Genomic DNA, 23,111 nt, shown 5'->3' with positions numbered 1-23,111 from the left:
CAAAGTTCACTGCAAATGCTGCATTCTCAGATTAAGATTTGTAAAGTTGCATAGTGGTGAACTCACAAACTGATCAGGGCCTAACTGAGCTACAAAAATCAGTTGGGTTGGCACTTTACGTGCCTACGTTATCTTCTCGGTATCGCCTGTCGATGAGTGCCCGGCATTCGATCGCGCACCTACTCGTATTCGAAGCTAGTGCAGAGCATCTCTTCCACTGTGGCTTGTCAGTCTGTGCCTCGTACACGGCAGTCATTTTAAAAGACTACACCTGCCAAAATACAGGGTTATTCAAAGAGGAGTGGCATATTTCTGGGATTAATCTTTTACATACTATAAAGGATAGAAATGCAACTCCAGACAGAGAAAAGTGGAAACTTTTGAGCAGTTGACATAGAAGTTCAATTAAAGGTGCAGTGCTGCTGTTGCTCGTTTGTAGGAAAATGGAGACACCACAGGGGCATTTGTTTTGTGTGCTGCAATTAGCAAAATCGGAGTCCACTGTTAGTGTGAAATGTGTATTTTGATAACAATTTGACAGAGAGCTGCCTGCCAGTAAACAAATGTACGAGTGCCACTGAAAATCACAGAAAATTGGTGCATCTGCAAATGGAAAAGTGAGGGTCATCCTTGCACATAGAGTGAAGATGTCAAAGGTATCTGTGCAACTTACAAAAGGCGCCCTAGGAAATCCGTGACACGAGTGAACAATAAACTTAAAACCCTTCAACTCGAGATATGGTGAGTTAGGAAACTGACTGCATCAGAAATCATACACACTGGAATTGTTGCAAGCATTGCATCTGATGACCACACCAAAAGGTAAGAATTTTGCACAGGAATTCTAGAAGAAATGGAGGTGCACATTTTTTCTGAACTATTATATTTTTTGTATGAACCCACTTTTCATCTTTCTGGTACAGTTAATTGGCATAGAGCTAGATTTAGATTTTGGGAGAGCAAAACTCCTATGGTAGTAGTTCAGCACAAATGAGACATCCTTTCGTCTTTCCCTCTCCTTACCTCTTTCCTGACGAAGCAACCATTGGTTGCGAAAGCTAGAATTTTGTGTGTATGTTTGTGTTTGTTTGTGTGTCTATCGACGTGCCAGCGCTTTCGTTTGGTAAGTCTCATCATCTTTGTTTTCAGAATTTCCTCTCCAACCTCAACTCCTTTGGTTCCATCAGATTCACCTGGTCCTACTCCAAATCCCATGCCACTTTCCTTGATGTTGACCTCCACCTGTCCAATGGCCAGCTTCACACGTCCGTCTACATCAAACCCACCAACAAGCAACAGTACCTCCATTACGACAGCTGCCACCCATTCCACATCAAACGGTCCCTTCCCTACAGCCTACGTCTTCGTGGCAAACGAATCTGCTCCAGTCCGGAATCCCTGAACCATTACAACAACAACCTGAAAACAGCTTTCGCATCCCGCAACTACCCTTCCGACCTGGTACAGAAGCAAATAACCAGAGCCCCTTCCTCATCTCCTCAAACCCAGAACCTCCCACAGAAGAACCACAAAAGTGCCCCACTTGTGACAGAATACTTTCCGGGACTGGATCAGACTCTGAATGTGGCTCTCCAGCAGGGATACGACTTCCTCAAATCCTGCCCTGAAAGATCCATCCTTCATGAAATCCTCCCCACTCCACCAAGAGTGTCTTTCCGCTGTCCACCTAACCTTCGTAACCTCTTAGTTCATCCCTATGAAATCCCCAAACCACCTTCCCTACCCTCTGGCTCCTACCCTTGTAACTGCCCCCGGTGTAAAACCTGTCCCATGCACCCTCCCACCACCACCTACTCCAGTCCTGTAAGCCGGAAGATGTACACGATCAAAGGCAGAGCCACGTGTGAAAGCACCCACGTGATCTACCAACTGACCTGCCTACACTGTGACGCATTCTATGTGGGAATGACCAGCAACAAACTGTCCATTCGCATGAATGGACACAGGCAGACAGTGTTTGTTGGTAATGAGGATCACCCTGTGGCTAAACATGCCTTGGTGCACGGCCAGCACATCTTGGCACAGTGTTACACCGTCCGGGTTATCTGGATACTTCCCACTAACACCAACCTATCCGAACTCCGGAGATGGGAACTTGCTCTTCAATATATCCTCTCTTCCCGTTATCCACCAGGCCTCAATCTCCGCTAATTTCAAGTTGCCGCCACTCATACCTCACCTGTCATTCAACAACATCTTTGCCTCTGCACTTCTGCCTCGACTGACATCTCTGCCCAAACTCTTTGCCTCTGTATATGTCTGCTTGTGTCTGTATGTGTGGATGGATATGTGCGTGTGTGCGAGTGTATACCTGTCCTTTTTTCCCCCTAAGGTAAGTCTTTCCGCTCCCGGGATTGGAATGACTCCTTACCCTCTCCCTTAAAACCCACTTCCTTTCGTCTTCCCCTCTCCTTCCCTCTTTCCTGATGAGGCAACAGTTTGTTGCGAAAGCTTGAATTTTGTGTGTATGTTTGTGTTTGTTTGTGTGTCTATCGACCTGCCAGCGCTTTCGTTCGGTAAGTCACCTCATCTTTGTTTTTATATATAATTTTTCCCACGTGGAATGTTTCCTTCGTGCCCTGACACTCACCATGATGTCTAACGTATAGCAACACAATCTGTCCCTCACAGGTATACTTTTGATGCAAATTAATGTGGTGGTAATAGTAATGATGACAGTCGAACACAGAAATGTTACAAATGCTGAATAAGAACCATTAATTTGGAATCGGAATATAGTGTATGCCGTTTGTGTGGTCTCCTCAAATGTGACAGAAGACGAATAATTTTCACGAGCCCCATTTCTGTTGTTACACAGGCGCGTCGTACCGTTGCTGCCAGTATACGCCGACAGCTTGGAACGTCTGGAACTTTACGAGTACGACATAGTCCGCGACTCGGCCAGAGAGGCGTTCACTACCCTCGGAAGCTTGAAGAACTTGCAGGAACTCAGGATGTCCGTCCCTGATCGAATACCGCCCGGAACAGCTGCTCTGGCTTTTACGTAAGTGACCCATCAAGTAGGTAACTGCTGTATTTACCTGATTATAAGATGAGGTTTTTTTTCCAAATTTGCCATTCAGAAAATATGAGATCGAGTTATATTGGCAGATTAAACTATGGCTGCTGAGATTAACATTTTAACATTGTTTAATAGAGTATATAAGGGTATCCTACATTTACAGATGGAGCTTTGCTAACTGAGGTCACGTGCAGGTTTATTTTGAAGAATTCAGAAGGGCAGGGCCGGGCAAACGATATTTGCATCGAAAGAGTCTCGAGGTTTCCCGATAGAAACATTAATACTAATTTTTAAGTAAACGTAACATTCAAAAGCGGAAATGTTGTCCTTCAAAAAACATTACTCGATTCTGACCCCAGATCAATATTTTATTTGATTATGAGAGACTGTAAGGATTTATCAAGTGCATTGCAAGTGAGAAATTCAGTTGCTGTTCGTGTATTAGAACAATGGGTAAAACATTACCAACTTTTAATCAGTTTTAGAACATGGTGACATTCAGATGAGAAGACAGGAAAATTAATCCAGAATTAGATTTCTAATTAACAAAATAAATCGTATTAGGTCGACTGTAAATTTCAGTGGCGAGACTCGTCAGGAGATAGTACTGACGGACGTCAGCAGATCGTGGGGTGAGCAATAGTTAAAGAATTGGACCGGATTGTGATTGTGAACTTTATTTATGTATCGGTTGTGGTTGTCATTGTTGTTACATCTGACTTGCACTCTGAAGATATTGTAGTGCACGTTTCACAGTCTTGAGCAGCACTATACGAGGCTCGGTGGGGGAACAGCTTGGCAGGGAACTAGGATGAGTGTGGGGAGGGGAATAGAACAGAAGAGAATCTTTTGTGGTGTCACCGCCAGACACCACACTTGCTAGGTGGTAGCCTTTAAATCGGCTGCGATCTGTTAGTATACGTCGGACCTGCTTCAGCTACGTCATTTGCTATGACCTAGCAAGGTGCCATATTCAGTTACTATAATCTGAACAGATAATATTGTGAATCGTGTACCGTCAAGAGCGATGTTCATCATTAATGGATTAAAGTTAAGTATCAAACTAATTATGTCCGCTTTCTGAATTCTAATTCCTTGTCATGTTCCAGACCTCACGCCAATATAGTTCTTCCCTCCTTACGCCAGCCTGCGTGAGCTAAAACGCATGCATTTCGGCCTCCACTCGTAACACGGTGTTGACTCTTCAGCCAACACAACATCTTTATTGTCACATGACATGTTATATACAGTCATTTGATTGAAATATTGGTCACTCATCAATGAATAATTCTGTGCCTACCTAAGGACACCTAAAACAAGATACATTAAAATAACGCATATGGATGCTCCCAGAAGCACATTACAGCACAAAAAGTTAATTACATGTTAGATTTCTTCCTTTTTCTTAAAATTTTCACAGTGGTTTGAAATCATTCTTTTAAAGTATTTTTCAGTATGGACATACCTCAAAGACCACATACTTCCATAAATGTAGTATATGTGTTTACATCTACATATTTAGATACATAGTTCACATGATAGTTTACAAGTATCGACACATTTAAAAAGAACATATACCTCAAATAAAAGGGAACATAAGCATACACATAGAACGTAATGTAGAAAAAACAGGAAAACAAAACAGATATATTATCTCATACTTGTCTCTGTTTATAAAATCATCCACACTGTAGTAGCAGTTGGCGTTTTAAATATTTTCAATGTTTGCACAGGTAGATTCTAGCTTACAGTCCTTCATCTTTGAATGGATTTTATTTGCTAAGCTTCAAAGCCATGTAATATGCAGTATTTTCAAATAATGTTAGTCTGTGGCAATGTAACATGTAATCTTGTTTGTGTCTTGTTTGATAAGTATGTGTAAATGAATTTCCCTCAAAAAGATGTGGGTTTTTTAACTCAGAGAAGTGTTTCATATATAAACATGGAAGGAATTGTCAGAAAGTCAAGGCTTGCAAATAAAGGTTTGTTCCAGTCATAGCTCTGATAATTTTTTTTCTGTAGCTTGAACACTCTTAGGTGGCTTCCTTTTCAACTCCCCAAAAAATTATGCCATACCTTCCAACTGATATAAAATATGTATGATACACAATTTTCCTAACAGCTAAGTCAGTTACTTTATGCAGAACCCTCATTGCATAAACAAAACCATTTAACTGCTTCAGTAAGCAATCCACATGATCAGTCTGTTTTGTTTTCTGTGCTAATTCTTCAGTGTTTTTACAGCAGACTACTGCTGTTGAGTCATCTGCATACAGAATCGTATCTGAAGTTACCTTACCTGGTGTGTCATTTATATAGTAATGGGCCTTGTATGGACCCTTGGGGTACACCTGCATGTATTTCCTTTCAACTAGAGCAAGCTTTCTTGCCCTTATGTTATATAACTACCCTCTGTTTCCTATTTTTGAGATATGACTTGAACTAATTTAAAGATTTTTCATGAACACCATAAGAAGCTAATTTGAGGGGCAGCTGCGTATGGTTCACCATATCAAATGCCTTACTGAGGTCACATAAGATACCAGATATGCCAACCGTGGTAATCTGTACCACATACTCTGTCTCTTTTTGTACATCTTCCATGTTTAAACTGCAGTTTGCCTGAATGCATATGTATTCAGAACTGAATTGACTTTAAAACTGGACAAAAACACAATAGTAGTATTAACTTTTGCAGCAGACAGTTAGTCTACATAGGGGCCAGTGGCGTAGTTGTGTGTTTCCCGCTGTAGTGTTATCGATGTTCACTGTGATGTATGACGGGCGTGAAAGGATATGTGTCAGCTGTCGGTTCTATGTAGCTAATGAGAGAGCAGTGAGCAGATTATCTGTTTGGAAGTGAGAGACACCGCAAAATTGTCACACCTGTACAAAAGCAAAATCGTACACATATTTGGATGAAAACAGCCATATTCTGAGGTCATCACATCAGAAGAACTCACAGTTAATTCAATTAAAATGGCATAAATTTAGAACAGGTATAATGTTAACTCTTTAGGCAAATACTTTGTCAATAAAACAGTTTGTAATTTTGATTGGTCAAGAATATGTTAAAAATTAATTTTTCTTAAGAAGCCAGTCAAATAAAAGGGGGCTCGTCTTAAAATTGGGGTCATCTTACCCTTGCATATGTACAGTATGGTGTGCTGTTTGTTACTGAAAACATGTACTGAGCCAGCAGGGGTTAGGTCTCTCAGCTGTCAGGGTTACTCACAAATTTGGTGGCTTCAAATCAACCAGCCAAAGATCTGGCAGTTCTAATGTAAATATTATGAAGTAAAGGAAGCCTCTCACTGCACTAGATAGCAGAAGTGTAGAGTTTTTCAGAAGAAACCCTTTGGCAAGTTACAGGACACACACACACACACACACACACACACACACACACACACACACAGAGAGAGAGAGAGAGAGAGAGAGAGAGAGAGAGAGAGAGAGAGAGAGAGAGATATGTGCCTACATGGTGTAGGCTGGACTTTACAACTTATCTTAGAAGCTAGATTAAGGAAAGGCAAACCTACGTTTCTAGCATTTGTGGACTTAGAGAAAGCTTTTGACAATGTTGAGTGGAATACTCTGTTTCAAATTCTGAAGGTGGCAGGGGTAAAATACAAGGAGCGAAAGACTATTTGCAATTTGTACAGAAACCAAATGGCAATTATAACAGTCGAGGGGCATGAGACGGAAGCAGTGGTTGGTAAGGGAGTGAGACAGGGTTGTAGCCTCTTCCCGATGTTATTCAATCTGTATATTGAGCAAGCTGTAAAGGAAACAAAAGAAAAATTTGGAGTAGGAATTAAAATCCATGGAGAAGAAATAAAAACTTTTAAGGTTTGCCGATGACATTGTAATTCTGGTAATTCTGTCAGAGACAGGAAAGGACCTGGAAGAGCAGCTGAACGGAATGGACAGTGTCTTGAAAGGAGGATATAAGATGAACATCAACAAAAGCAAAACAAGGATAATGGAATGTAGTCGAATTAAATTGTGTGATGCTGGGGGAATTAGATTAGGAAATGAGATGCTTCAAGTAGTAAATGAGTTTTGCTATTTTAGGATCAAATTAACTGATGATGGTCAAAGTAGAGAGGATATAAAATGTAGACTGGCAATGGCAAGGAAAGTATTTCTGAAGAAGGGAAATTTGTTAACATCAAGTATAGATTTAAGTGTTAGGAAGTCGTTCCTGAAAGTATTTGTATGGAGTGTAGCCATGTATGGAAGTGAAACATGGACGATAAATAGTTTAGACAAGAAATGAATAGAAACCTCTGAAATGTGGTGCTACAGAAGAATGCTGAAGGTTAGATGGGTAGAAAATGTGGAGGTATTGAATAGAATTGGAGAGAAGAGAAATTTGTGGCACAAATTGACTAGAATAAGGGATCTGTTGGTAGGGCATATTCTGAGGCATCAAGGGTTCACCAATTTAGTATTGGAGGGCAGTGTGGAGGGTAAAAATCGTAGAGGGAGACCAAGAGATGAATACACTAAGCAGATTCAGAAGGATGTAGGTTGCAGGAGATACTGGGAGATGAACAAGCTTGCACAGTATAGAGTAGCCCTGAGAGCTGCATCAGACCAGTCTCTGGACTGAAGACCACAACAGAGCGAGAGAGAGAGAGAGAGAAAGAAAGAGAGAGAGAGAGAGAGAGAGAGAGAGAGAGAGAGAGAGAGAGGGAGTGAGTGTGTGTGTGTAACAATTTTTGTTTTTCATATTCATGTTTCCAAAAAACGCTTAAAGAAAGATTTTCACAATTCCTGTTACAGGTTCCTAAGGGTTGTGCAGGTGACTTGGCAGAACAAATCTGATAAGGAACCCATGTCTGCAGATTTACCATTTCGATGTAAAATAAGTTTGAAGGTTGGATCACTTTCATATCTTCCACTTCACTGTGTGCAGACACGCACACAGTGGAGGTAATGAGCTCCGACTCGCGTGCTGTAGGAGCACATGATACAGTTAGTGTTTAGAATATTCGTCTTAGTGTTCCATTCTACGTGGTGAAGGACATTCTCTTCAAAGTAGAGAGTTTGGCCGGTCTGTGAAACACCGCAGATCGCTGTAGTTGTGAACGTACTGACCAGTGAACGTACTTGCAGCCATTGTTGGAGTCAGAGGAAAATAGTACGTGATATCATAATTACAACAGCGTGTGAGAACGGCACACTCTTCTCAATAGGTGCGCGCGCTGGGAAGTGGTAGATTCAAAAGTGTTCTAATCTTCAAACTTATTTTACATCTCAAGAGGTGCGGGTTCATTATTAAAAACTTGTATACTAAGTCCCCTCTCCAAGTCCTAGAAGACAGCAATGTTGTTGTTGTTGTGGTCTTCAGTCCTGAGACTGGTTTGCTGCAGCTCTCCATGCTACTCTATCCTGTACAAGCTTCTTCATCTCCCAGTACCTACTGCAACCTACATCCTTCCGAATCTGCTTAGTGTATTGATCTCTTGGTCTCCCTCTACGATTTTTACCCTCCACACTGCCCTCCAATGCTAAATTTGTGATCCCTTGATACCTCAAAACATGTCCTACCAACCGATCCCTTCTTCTAGTCAAGTTGTGACACAAACTTCTCTTCTCCCCAATCCTATTCAATACCTCTTCATTAGTTACGTGATCTACCCACCTTATCTTCAGCATTCTTCTGTAGCACCACATTTCGAAAGCTTCTATTCTCTTCCTGTCCAAACTGGTTATCGTCCATGTTTCACTTCCATACATGGCTACACTCCATACAAATACTTTCAGAAATGACTTCCTGACACTTAAATCTATACTCGATGTTAACAAATTTCTCTTCTTCAGAAACGATTTCCTTGCCATTGCCAGTCTACATTTTATATCCTCTCTACTTCGACCATCATCAGATATTTTACTCCCTAAATAGCAAAACTCCTTTACTACTTTAAGTGTCTCATTTCCTAATCTAATCCCCTCAGCATCACCCGATTTAATTTGACTACATTCCATTATCCTCGTTTTGCTTTTGTTGATGTTCATCTTATATCCCCCTTTCAAGACACTGTCCATTCCGTTCAACTGCTCTTCCAAGTCCTTTGCTGTCTCTGACAGAATTACAATGTCATCGGCGAACCTCAAAGTTTTTATTTCTTCTCCGTGGATTTTAATACCTACTCCGAATTTTTCTTTTGTTTCCTTTACTGCTTGCTCAATATACAGATTGAATAACATCGGGGAGAGGCTACAACCCTGTCTCACTCCTTTCCCAACCACTGCTTCCCTTTCATGCCTTTCGACTCTTATAACTGCCATCTGGTTTCTGTACAAATTGTAAATAGCCTTTCGCTCCCTGTACTTTAACCCTACCACCTTCAGAATTTGAAAGAGAGTATTCCAGTTAACGTTGTCAAAAGCTTTCTCTAAGTCTACAAATGTTAGAAACGTAGGTTTGCCTTTTCTTAATCTTTCTTCTAAGATAAGTCGTAAGGTCAGTATTGCCTCACGTGTTCCAACATTTCTACGGAATCCAAACTGTGTAAAACACTTTGTTCCCAATAAAAAACAGAAAGCGTACAGAAAGCAGAATCTGGACTGAGGATCAAAGTAAACAAATAATATGAACACAGGTCTCGTACCAGTCGGCCACAGTCAGTGAGGCCTTTATCTCGAGGCACATCTGTGGTAACGGGTGAAACTTTGGCGTGACACATACCACAGCTGTATACATTTTAAGAAACTTTTATTTTCACAGACTCAGTTGTATGACGTAAATGACTGAGTTGTTTGGTCATATGAAAGACAGAGAAGAACAACCTGACTGATCGATTCAGACCACAGAAGAGGACACAGAATTGACAAACATTTTCTGAATAACTGTAGGTCGTAACTGCACCGTTGTGGAACTACAGCTGATCGGTGACGAGAGCACGGAAAAGTGTGTGCTCTTGAACTAACTTTCTGCAGCGTAATTGCCTGTTACACTAAAGAGCACAGTTACTACTTAAATTAGCTGCAGATGATAGTATCAGCTGGTCTGTCAAACTTGGTAAAACTTTAAATACATATCCACGGCTAGTTACCTGACACACGAATTTTCTGTTATGTTTACTGTTTAATGGTAGACTGTTAAATCCAATTATGCTAATAGTACTGTAATGTCAATAATAAGATACTAATTGGTACTGGAAAACAGGACTGCATGTAGATAGTTGACATGAGGTACTGTAAGATTCAGTGTTGTTAATACTGAAATGTATAGGCTACATGTTTGTTTTTTTGTCATGTAGAGATAACCTGAATTAACTTTTATTCTAACAACTTCAGTAGCACCGATTCTGACAAAATTACACAACTAGGCACATCCTCGCAGCTGACCGGCTGCTGTTCTGTAGCAGGAGCTTCCCGACGGTGCATTTCTGACCCGTGGTTCTCTATTGCTCAAATCGAGGTTGCCAATGTTGCCCTACTCTCGTGTTATGGCCAGTTTTATTTTCCCATACTATATAATGATCACCTCGATATCCGCGTGTCCCCACTGTCCGTGATCAGTCGAACATATCTGAAACAAATTTAAATTAGAATTTTGATACCTGGAAAATTAATATAGTTACAATTTCCCTATTATTTAGTGTTCTAAAATTGTACTTGGTGCAAATCAGATAGCGCCTCGGGTCATTTGACGTGGATGTTTCCAAAAAATGTAGTGTTGTGACCCTATCCTTTCGTGAGAGTTACTTTGCTGTGGCAACTGATCAGCGTCCTGAAGTTATCAAAATTGGTGAGCAGGGTGTGTTCTGTCATTGTAAGCAGAATGTGTCAGGTTGCTGTTTCTTATTTTTTTCCCCCCATTATAAAGACAAAATAATGTGACACAACATAAACTATGTACTCGATTGTATTTTTAAGGAATGGAGGACTGCCACAACTGAAAGTGCTGGATCTACCACACGGATACGGTGTGGAAGATAACACAGTAATTGCCATCAGCCACGGATGTCCCAGTTTGCGGCAGCTCTCCGTCACTCACGCTACGAAGCTGTCGCCTGCTGCCTTCTCGGAGATTGACCATCTAGAACATCTTGAAATGTAAGTAATGTTGCTGGCTTTGCAGTGTAGTGCAGGCAGAGCATTTTGCTGAATAATGAAAACGTAACTGGTGAAGTAGTACAGAATCGTGTGAGTTACTCATAAATGTTGTGACTGAAATTGTGCTGAAAAAGAATTGTAAGTCAAGACATTAAATAAAATATGCAGCTGGCCATTAAAACTGCAATATCACTGAGGTAGAGTGCAACAATTGTCAAACACGCATGAAGTTTACTACTGTTTTTACCCAAGTATAAGACGATCCGAAAGGCTTCTTTAGAAACATTTATTTTAACATACCCTGACTAATCAGAGTAACAAACTGTTTTATTGACATTATGTATCTGCCTAAAATTCCAGTTTTGACTGTCTACATTTTGATAATACAAGGAGAATTAACCCCTTAATATTTTTTTTTTTTTTTTTCAAATTATGTTCCAAAAATGATATTTTTTATTAATGAAAAACATTATATACCGAAAGACATTACATACTGAAATATAAAGATGGGTTTTAGAGCTCAAAATTATAAGTTACAAAATTTTGAAAATCACCAATAGTAAAATCCTGAGCATACTCGTGCACTAGACTTCGATTGATATATCTGAAACTTGGAGTCATTTTTAGGTTTCTGTGCAGCTGTCAATTCTAAGTGTGGATTTCACAACAGTTTCCTGTGAACAGAAATCTCGTAGAAGCTGGCCAGAGCACAGTGGACGTATTTATCTCGTACCACCGGCAAGTACTTGTCGCTCGACTGGCAAACTGTCATCACTTTCGGTCTCGAATGAAATAATGCCACATTCTTCTTCAATTTCTAAGGTGCAGTAAATGAAGCAGGGAAGAATGAATACAAACGTCTCAAAAATGAGATTGACAGGAAGTGCAAAATGGCTAAGCAGGGATGGCTAGAGGACAAATGTAAGGATGTAGAGGCTTATCTCAAGAGGAGTAAGATAGATACTGATTACAGGAAAATTAAAGATCTTTGGAGAAAAGAGAACCACTTGTATGAATATCAAGAGCTCAGATGGAAACCCAGTTCTAAGGAAAGAAGGGAAATCAGAAAGGTGGAAGGAGTATATAGAGGGTTTATACAGGGGTGATGTTCTTGAGGACAATGTTATAGAAATAGAATAGAATGTAGATGAAGATGAAATGGGAGATACGATACTGCGTGAAGAGTTTGACAGAGCACTGAAAGACCTGAGTCGAAACAAGGCCCTGGGAGTAGACAACATTCCATTAGAACTACCGACAGCCTTGGGAGAGCCAGTCCTGACAAAACTCTACCATCTGGTGAGCAAGATGTATGAGACAGGCGAAATACCCTCAGACTTGAAGAAGAATATAATAATTCCAATCCCAAAGAAAGCAGGTGTTCACAGATGTGAAAATTACCGAACTATCACGTTAATAAGTCACGGCTGCAAAATACTAACGTGAATTCTTTACAGACGAATGGAAAAACTGGTAGAAGCGGACCTTGGGGAAGATCAGTTTGGATTCCGTAGAAATGTTGGAACATATGAGGCAATACTGACCCTACGACTTATCTTAGAAGAAATATTAAGGTAAGGCAAACCTACGTTTCTAGCATTTGTAGACTTAGAGAAAGGTTTTGACAATGTTGACTGGAATACTCTCTTTCAAATTCAGCAGGTGGCAGGGGTAAAATACAGGGAGCGAAAGGCTAATTACAATTTGTACAGAAAGCAGATGGCTGTTATAAGAGTCGAGGGGTATGAAAGGGAAGCAGTGGTTGGGAAGGGAGTGAGACAGGGTTGTAGCCTCCTCCGATGTTATTCAATCTGTATATTGAACAAGCAGTAAAAGAAACAAAAGAAAAGTTTGGAGTAGGTATTAAAATCTATGGAGAAGAAATAAAAACTTTGAGGTTCGCCAATGGCATTGTAATTCTGTCAGAGGCAGCAAAGGACTTGGAGGAGCAGTTGAACGGAATGGACAGTGTCTTGAAAGGAGGATCTAAGATGAACACCAACAAAAGCAAAATGAGGCTAATGGAATGTAGTCGGGTGATGCTGAGGGAATTAGATTAGGAAATGAGACACTTAAAGTAGTAAAGGAGTTTTGCTGTTTGGGGAGCAAAATAACTGAAGATGGTCAAAGTAGAGAGGATGTAAAATGTAGACTGGCAATGGCATGGAAAGTGTTTCTGAAGAAGAGGAATTTGTTAACGTCAAGTATTGATTTAAGTGTTGGCCATGTATGGAAGTGAAACATGGACGATAAATAGTTTAGACAAGAAGAGAATAGAAGCTTTTGAAATGTGGTGCTACAGAAGAATGCTGAAGATTAGATGGGTAGATCACATAACCAATGAGGTGGTACTGAATAGGATTGGGGAGAAGAGGAGTTTGTGGCACAACTTGACTAGAAGAAGGGACCGGTTGGTAGGACATGTTCTGAGGCATCAAGGGATCACCAATTTAGCATTGGAGGGCAGTGTGGAGGGTAAAAATCATAGAGGGAGACCAAGAGATGAATACACTAACCAGATTCAGAAGGATGTAGGCTGCAGTAGGTACTGGGAGATGAAGAAGCTTGCACAGGATAGAGTAGCATGGAGAGCTGCATCAAACCAGTCTCAGGGCTGAAGACCACAACAACAACAACAACAACAACATGCTTAAATTCAATGTCAGACTTAGGATCACTGTAGTAAACCTAAACAACAATACAGGAGAAAGGCTGGAATGCACGTGTTTAATTGTCAAGCATCTAAAGCTGCACACAGTAAAGATGGTACCGAGTGTCAACCACCTCAAACAAACCACGACAGCCAGGTGCAAACGCAGTACCAGATGCTCTATAGTGACTGAACACTTAACTATCAGTGCTGAAACAGGTATAAATGGAGTTCTACTTTTTCACAGGTCTATTTATAAGCTGCCCAAGTACACTATGGATTTTTAGTATCTGTCAGAATAATAAAACCGAGGTAACTCAGGGTTTTATGATAAGGAGTTAAAATAAAGGAAAAGATATGGTTTTCATTAATATTTGGACTTTTCTTTTCTACCTATTTTGCTTCTAACCCAGTTTTTTGTGGTACCACTGTTTTTAAACATTATCCTGACAGTACAGCTGTGAAATTTATATCTTTGCTGTCAAAATTATTTGCCTGTTTATTCAGAATACATTGCAATTTCAAAGGTTTTGGTGGGACCTGAGAAGGCATCTGTCATCCCTCCCTCCACCCTTTCCCTGCCCTTCCAAATTCTTCAGAATTGACCTGGATGTGACCTCAGAGTCAAAGCTTCATCTCTAAATGTATTATGACCTCTATATGCTCTACAAAACAATGTGAAAATGTTGACTGTGAATACGAGATGAAATGATCCTGCAGTTTAGGAATGATGAGTTTGGGAAAAGCCTCATCTTATAATCGGGTAAATGCGGTAAACATTTGTATATGCAGAGAATCGGCATTTCAGTGCAATCGTGCAAAAGTCTTAGCGAAACCTCTACCTACATTCTTTACGTAAGGAAATATTACAATGTTGGTTTCTCTGCACTGGAGCATAAAAGCCTTTACAGTTCCCAGGGCTGATAAATTTTATAGCTCAATGGAAAAGTATATTGTCACTTAACATGGAAAAAATGTACTTTCACCCAAGGGATAGTGTATTTTCTCTAGGCAAAAAGTGTGTTTTTGTTAAAGAAATAAAGGAAATTTTTTCTTCTCAATGCATAACCCTGAAGTTTCTCATTGTGAGATAGTGGCTAATGTAGCATTTTGCTCTTTTCCATTGTGTTAACAATGGCTTACTGATTATAAAGCCTGATGTTCAGGCTATCTCAAGGAGTAGGGTATCGTCATTAATGTTGCAAATCTTTGCTTCAGATCTTGTGTAAGGTGTTGTTTTTGTGACTTTTCCTTTATGACAGTCATGCCACTTTGTAGGTGTATTTGTCATCACCCTCACCTTAGACAAGTTTAATTTTGGAACAATTTTACTTGAAGATGTACAATAATTTTGATTTACATGAAAAATGCTCTGTCTCAAAGGTGACAGCTAGGAGTAAAATTCATCATATTTATTTCTGCCAACTTGTTCCCGTGTAAATGATAGTGCACTTGTGGTTTGTTCCAGACTAGATGTGACAGGTTGTAGCAGACTCGGCGGAGGCCTATTCCCCTGCCTCGTCGGGCTACCGCGACTTCACACGTTGCGAATGGGTACCATGTATTTCGGTACCACGTATTTTACAGAGTTGCAGCCAGGTGTGAGCAGCATCCTCAAATTGTCAGGTTTGCGCTGTCTGACATTCGATTATTCGGATGTTACTGGAGTGCCTTTTGATAAGTTTCCGGAGAATCTCGTCAGTCTCAGGTAAGGAAATCTGTGTCTACATAATTACTTTGCAGGTTCAAGCTTTGGAAACTGCAGGTTGGAATACGAATAATATAAGGAAAAGGATAGATTCTTACTCATGACAAAGGTGACCTGTCGAGAAGCAGAAACGCACAACAGAAAGACTGTTACACAGTATAGCTTTCGACGAGATAGAGAGAGAGAGAGAGAGAGAGAGAAGCACACCTCATCCACACATGTCCACTCCCACCAGCAGGTCTGACTGGAACGCAACTGTCACATTAATAGCAATCTGAACCATGGACCTTGCTGTTGGTGGGGAGGCTTGCATGCCTCAGCGATACAGATAGCCGTACCATAGGTGCAACCACAACAGAGGGGTATCTGTTGAGAGGCCAGACAAACGTGTGGTTCCTGAAGAGGGGCAGCAGCCTTTTCAGTAGTTGCAGGGGCCACAGTCTGGATGATTGACTGATCTGGCCTTGTAACACTAACCAAAACGGCCTTGCTGTGCTGGTACTGCGAACGGCTGAAAGCAAGGGGAAACTACAGCTGTAATTTTTCCCGAGGGCATGCAGCTTTACTGTATGGTTAAATGATGAGGGCATCCTCTTGGGTAAAATATTCCGAAGGTAAAATAGTCCCCCATTCGGATCTCCGGGCGGGGACTACTCAAGAGGACGTCGTCATCAGGAGAAAGAAAACTGGCGTTCTATGGATCGGAGCGTGGAATGTCAGATCCCTTAATCGGGCAGGTAGGTTAAAAAATTTAAAAAGGGAAATAGATAGGTTAAAGTTAGATATAGTGGGAATTAGTGAAGTTCGGTGGCAGGAGGAACAAGACTTCTGGTCAGGTGAATACAGGGTTATAAACACAAAATCAAATAGGGGTAATGCAGGAGTAGGTTTAATCATCATCATCATCTTGGACAGTTTCCAGCCACTGGCTGGGTCTGTCGGGAACACAAGCCTCTCCATCGTGTTCTGTCTTTCCACCATTCCCCCTCTTCCACCTTCGTCCAGTTCTCTCCTCTTCTCGTCACACATTCCTTCACTCCCTTCACCCATCTCTCTCTTGGTCTTCCTCTGGGCCTCTTCCCCTCCAGTTGCAGATCAAACATCCTCTTTGGAATTCTTCCCTCATCCATTCTCTTCGTGTGTCCATACCACTGCAGTCTTGATTTTTCTATCCTGTCCTGTACTGGTTCCTCCTTTAGTCTTTCCCTCACATACACATTTCGCAATCTGTCTCGTCTTGTTACACTCAACCTGCTCCTCTGGAACTTCATTTCACTAGCCTGTATTCTACTTTTGTCGCTTTTGTGCATTACCCATGTCTCACTTCCGTATGCCAATATGGGGACAAAGTAGGTTCGGTATATAATTCCCTTGGATTTCTGTGGCACCTCCTTGCTCCAAATAAGCTCCCTAATGCATTTGTAGAACTGCCCTGCTTTTCTGCACCTTTCATTTATTTCCATTGCGTTTCCCCCCTTACTTTCAATCATGCTTCCCAGGTACTTGAAGTTCTCTACCACTTGTAGTTTTTCCCCTCCACAAGTTACATCCACATTTGGCCTATTCTTCTTCCTTGTTGTGACAATTATTTCACTTGTCTTTGCAGAGAAATGCATTCCATATTGTGCTGCCGTTGCCTCCCATACATCTAACTGCTCTTGCACCTCCTTCTCGCAATTTCCCCATAACATCACGTCATCGGCAAAAAGCACTGCTTTCATTTTATGATCCCCAATTGCATCTGATACTTGCTGTAGGATTTCATCCATACCAATAATAAACAATAAAGGCGAAAGTGCACTTCCCTGTCGCAGCCCATTTTCCAGCTTGAACCATGCAGTACGTTCCCTCCCCACTTTCACACAACTCTCACTTCCCTCATACATTTTTCTGACTTTTCGTGTTATCTCTTCATCTATCCCTTTTGCGTTCAGCACATCCCAGAGCTTGTCCCTACAGATACTGTCATACGCCTTCTCAATATCTAAAAAGGCCATGATTAAGTCCTTCCCGTACTCATAGTGCCTTTCCTGCAGTTGCCTTACCGCAAATATGAGGTCCGTTGTTGATCTTCCCGGTCTGAAACCGTACTGCTCCTCTTGCAGTCTACTTTCAATACTGCTTCTTATTCTCTTCTCCAGGATCTTTTCATAGATTTTTCCACAGTGGCATAGCAGGGTGATTCCTCTGTAGTTCTCACATCTCCTTTTATCCCCTTTCTTGAAGATCGGGACTATAATTCCTTTCTTCCAATCCTCAGGAATTCTGTTCTCCTTTCACACCACCCTCAGCACTCTGTATTGCCACTGGGTTCCTACTTCTCCTGCTGCTCGTATCATATCCACTGTTACTTCGTCCGAACCTGGTGCCTTGCCCCCTTTCATCCTCTTTATGGCTTCTTCCACTTCATTCCAAGTTAGATCATCAATTTCCCCACTATTATAATCGTCTGCTGCCTTAGGCTCTCCATCGAAGTTAGTTACCCGCTTGGCGGCATTCAACAGATCTTCAAAGTACTCCTTCCAAATCTTTTTGAGCTCATGCATTTCCTCCACAACTCTTCCATTATTATCCATGATCCTCAGGCACTCGCTTCTGTCGTTCCTCTTATTTCTTACCATGGTGTAAAGTACTTTTTTGTTCCCTTCACTGTCCTCTTCTAACATTCTTGTCCATTTTTCCATCCACTTCTTCTTCTCCGCCCTTACTATGGTCTGTGCCGCTTTCTTGCTTTCCTTATATTTTACCCTAGCTTCCTCTGTTCGGGTCTGGAACCATTCTCTGAAGGCTTTGTTCTTTCGAAGTACTGCCTCTTTACATATGTTGTTCCACCATGGGGTTTCCTTACTTCTCCTCTTTGTGCTAGTTCTTCCGCACACAGTCTCAGCTGCCTTAACTAGAGCCCTCTTAAAATCACCCCATTCTTCTTCCACTGTTCTCTGATCTTTCTTTGGCAGCTTCTTCCTGATCAGTGTCTGGTACTGGGTCCTCCGTTCATCCTCTTTCAGCATCCATGTCTTCAACCTTTTCTCCTGTATATCTGTTGCCCTCCTATCTTTTTTCTCTCTCAGGGTGGCTACCAACAGCCGATGGTCACTGTCTAAGGCCTCAGATGGAATGACCTTAACATCTGAGAGGCTGCTCATCATCTGCCTATCCACTAGTACATAGTCTACTACTGAAGTTTGGGACCAGTCTCCACTGTACCAAGTTATTTTGTGGCTACTTCTCTTCTTGTACCAGGAATTTGCGATCGCCAGCCCATTCCTCTTGCAGAATTCCAGCAACAATTTTCCTTCTCTATTTCGGTTCCCCCAGCCCTCTGGTCCCATTATCTCCTCGAATCCTTTCCTGTCTGTGCCAACATGTGCATTGAGGTCCCCTATTATGATCTGATTACCTCCATTTAGCTGCTTTTGCATGTCATCTTCAAATTCCTCCTTCTCCTTTTTTGTACACCCCACCTGTGGGGCATATGCTTGGATGATTTCAATGCTTTTTCATTTCACTCGTACTCTGGCTTTTATCATTCGATCATTGATACCTTCCACCTCCTCCTGCAGACCCTCTCTGACCACTATTGCCACTCCATTTCTTCCCCTCTCATTCCCTATCCAGTACAGTTTACATCCTTTACTTAGTGGTTTTTCACCAACTCCTCTCCACCTAGTCTCAGCAAGTCCCAAGATGTCCAATTTCCTCCTTTCCATCATTTCTACAATTTCTTCTAACTTCCCAGTTAGAGTCCTTACGTTTAAGGTGCCCAGTCGTAAACCATCTCGTAATCCTTTTCCATTGCTAGGTCGGTTTCCTTTAAATCCGTTCCGTGATCCGAGGCATGTTCCCTTTTTAAAAGCAGTTGATTTATCCACTACTGGCTTGCTAGGCCTATCGCAGCCGTCACGTTTCAGGGTTCCCATAGGGCCTTCCCAACTACCGTCGCGGTCCTGGGGCACACGAAATCCCCGCTGTACATCGCCCCTATAGGCAGCCCCCTACTTTGTGCCATTGCCCATCTCCCACGACTTGGACGAGGGGTTGGACTTATGGGAGACAGTAGGTTTAATAATGAATAAAAAAAAATAGGAGTGTGGGTAAGCAACTACAAACAGCATAGTGAACGCATTATTGTGGCCAAGATAGATACGAAGCCTACACCAACTACAGTAGTACAAGTTTATATGCCAACTAGCTCTGCCAATGACAAAGAAATTGAAGATATGTATGATCAGATAAAAGAAATTATTCAGATAGTGAAGGGAGACGAAAATTTAATAGTCATGGGTGACTGGAATTCGAGAGTAGGAAAAGGGAGAGAAGGAAACATAGTAGGTGAATATGGATTGGGGGTAAGGAATGAAAGAGAAAGCCGTCTGTTAGAATTTTGCACAGAGCATAACTTAATCAAAATTAACACTTGGTTCAAGAATCATGAAAGAAGGTAGTATACATGGAAGAATTCTGGAGATACTAGAAGGTATCGGATAGATTACATAATGGTAAGACAGAGATTTAGGAACCAGGTTTTAAATTGTAAGACATTTCCAGGGGCAGATGTGGACTCTGACCACAATCTGTTGGTTATGAACTATAGATTAAAACTGAAGAAACTGCAAAAAGGTGGGAATTTAAGGAAATGGGACCTGGATAAACTGACTAAACCAGAGGTTGTACAGAGTTTCAGGGAGAGCATAAGGGAACAATTGACAGGAATTGGGGAAAGAAATACAATAGAAGAAGAATGGATAGCTCTGAGGGATGAAGTAGTGAAGGCAGCAGAGTACCGAGTAGGTAAAAAGACAACGGCTAGTAGAAATCCTTGGGTAACAGAAGAAATATTGAATTTAATTGATGAAAGGAGAAAATATAAAACTACACTAAATGAAGCAGGCAAAAAGGAATACAAACGTCTCAAAAATGAGATCGATAGGAAGTGCAAAATGGCTAAGCAGGGATGGCTACAGGACAAATGTAAGGATGTAGAGGCTTATCTTGCTAGGGGTAAGATAGATACTGCCTACAGGAAAATTAAAGAGACCTTTGGAGAAAAGAGAACCACTTGTATGAATATCAAGAGCTCAGATGGAAACCCAGTTCTAAGGAAAGAAGGGAAAGCAGAAAGGTGGAAGGAGTATATAGAGGGTCTATACAAGGGTGATGTACTTGAGGACAATATTATGGAAATAGAAGAGGATGTAGATGAAGATGAAATGGGAGATACGATACTGCGTGAAGAGTTTGACAGAGCACTGAAAGACCCGAGTCGAAACAAGGCCCCGGGAGTAGACAGCATTCCATTAGAACTACTGATGGCCATGGCAGAGCCAGTCCTGACAGAACTCTACCATTTGGTGAGCAAAGCATATGAGACAGGCGTAATACCCTCAGGCTTCAAGAAGAATATAATAATTACAATCCCAAAGAAAGCAGGTGTTGGCAGATGTGAAAATTACCGATCTGTCATGTGAATTTTAACTTATTTTATGTTTAATTAAGAATATTTTGAACAGACTGACGGTGTCGCCATGGGTAGCCCCCTGTCTCCTTTGGTGGCCAACCTTTTTATGAAGGATTTTGAAGAGAGAGCGCTTGAATCAGCTGCCCTGAAGCCAACAGTTTTTTGGCGGTATGTGGATGACACTTTCATAGTGTGGCCTCATGGAGAAGATAAATTAATGGAGTTTCTACATCACCTCAACTCCATTCATAGCAACATCCTGTTCACCATGGAAATAGAGAAAGATGGTTGTTTGCCTTTCTCGGATGTCCTGGTCGAAGGAAGAATGATGGTTCTCTAGGGCATTCAGTTTACCGGAAACCCACTTGTACTGATTTGTACCTGCAAGCATCGAGTTGCCATCACCCATCACAAACCATGAATTTGCTTAAAACACTTGTTCATAGAGCTCATACTGTCTCAGATCTAAATAGCTTACCTCAAGAATTCGCCCATCTAAAGACAGTACTCAGCGAAAATGGGTATTCCATCCGACAGATTAACAGGGCACTAACAATTAAAACTAAGAAGCAGGAAGAGAATAAAGAGGAGAACATGCCAGAACCATCTTTAGCTTTTCTTCCTTTTGTTGGCAACACTTCGTTTAAAATAGCAAGAATCCTCTGCTGTACATTGTATTTCTACTGGACATTCAATGGAGTATGAGAAAACAATGATTTTGTCTACAGCAACGTCTTTCTGGGACTCCATTATTGAAGAATCCGTAGAAATACGACTGGCGGAAAATCTGTTAAACTGTGACAGCGGCTACCAGCTGGACAGTGCATGGAATCCCGTCATCTCCACGATTTGCTCAAATCGAAGACAACCGAGTGCGTCGACGGCCGTGGCAAACAGCAACGCAGAGGGCGACTGAGTTCCGCTATTCACCAGTGAGGGCGCGGCCGGCGGGCAGTGTGGTTCAACTATCAAGTTTTCGATGCATGCACAGAATAGTTACAGTACGCTATATATTGTGGAATGGAGGACGTTTTCGCCAGTCTGCGACGGCTCAGCTGAAGGTGACTGGCAGGTGCCCAGTTGACATATCGTGCGAAGTATTGAACAACGACCGGCTGCAAGCCCGAAATTTGTTTGAACTACCGATCTATCCATTTAATATGCCACAGCTGCAAACTACTAACACGAATTCTTTACAGACGAATGGAAAAACTGGTAGAAGCCGACCTCGGGGAAGATCAGTTTGGATTCCGTAGAAATGTTGGAACACATGAGGCCATACTGACCCTACGACTTATCTTAGAAGAAAGATTAAGGAAAGGCAAACCTACGTTTCTAGCATTTGTAGACTTAGAGAAAGCTTTTGACAATGTTGACTGGAATACTCTCTTTCAAATTCTAAAGGTGGCAGGGGTAAAATACAAGGACAGGAACCAGATGGCAGTTATAAGAGTCGAGAGGCTTGAAAGGGAAGCAGTGGTTGGGAAGGGAGTGAGACAGGGTTGTAGCCTCTCCCCGGTGTTATTCAGTCTGTATATTAAGCAAGCAGTAAAGGAAACAAAAGAAAAGTTCGGAGTAGGTATTAAAATCCATGGAGAAGAAATAAAAACTTTGGGGTTCGCCGATGGCATTGTAATTCTGTCAGAGACAGCAAAGGACTTGGAGGAGCAGTTGAACGGAATGGACAGTGTCTTGAAAGGAGGATATAAGATGAACATCAACAAAAGCAAAACGAGGATAATGGAATGTAGTCGAATCAAGTCTGGTGATGCTGAGGGAATTAGATTAGGAAATGAGACACTTAAAGTAGTAAATGAGTTTTGCTATTTGGGAACCGAAATAACTGATGATAGTCGAAGTAGAGGTAAAAATCATAGAGGGAGACCAAGAGATGAATACACTAAGCAGATTCAGAAGGATGTAGGCTGCAGCAGGTACTGGGAGATGAAGAAGCTTGCACAGGATAGAGTCGCATGGAGAGCTGCATCAAACAAGTCTCAGGACTGAAGACCACAACAACAGGTGGGGGGAGAGAAGAAGACGGGCGGGGCATGCAGGGACTAGATGGAGGTACAGCAATACTGCCAGGTGCAGTGTTGGGAGGTGGAGGGAGGGGGAAGATTGAAAAAGAGGAGAAGGGGAGGGGAAAGGACGGTCAGGTGCATTGGCAGAGGGAGGC

At 41.7% G+C, this 23,111-nt stretch overlaps 1 protein-coding gene across 3 annotated transcripts in view; it reads left to right on the top strand.

Moving 5' to 3' along the window:
- The window catches only part of LOC124719092 (F-box/LRR-repeat protein 7-like), a 117,627-nt gene that overhangs the window by 76,689 nt on the left and 17,827 nt on the right, over positions 1-23,111 (top strand). For 2 of the 3 annotated variants that reach the window (XM_047244783.1, XM_047244782.1), the window contains exons 5-7: positions 2,840-3,025; positions 10,937-11,116; positions 15,235-15,474. In XM_047244783.1, coding sequence (XP_047100739.1) covers positions 2,840-3,025; positions 10,937-11,116; positions 15,235-15,474 — 606 coding nt within the window. The remainder of the gene's footprint in view (positions 1-2,839; positions 3,026-10,936; positions 11,117-15,234; positions 15,475-23,111) is intronic. The other variant, XM_047244784.1, reaches the window with a different exon arrangement.

The sequence above is a fragment of the Schistocerca piceifrons genome, chromosome 10 (assembly GCF_021461385.2).
Source record: "Schistocerca piceifrons isolate TAMUIC-IGC-003096 chromosome 10, iqSchPice1.1, whole genome shotgun sequence".
Taxonomy (NCBI): Eukaryota; Metazoa; Arthropoda; class Insecta; order Orthoptera; family Acrididae; genus Schistocerca; species Schistocerca piceifrons.
The sequence above is the reverse complement of the archived record's forward strand: the minus strand, read 5'-3'. Positions and strand labels throughout refer to the sequence as shown.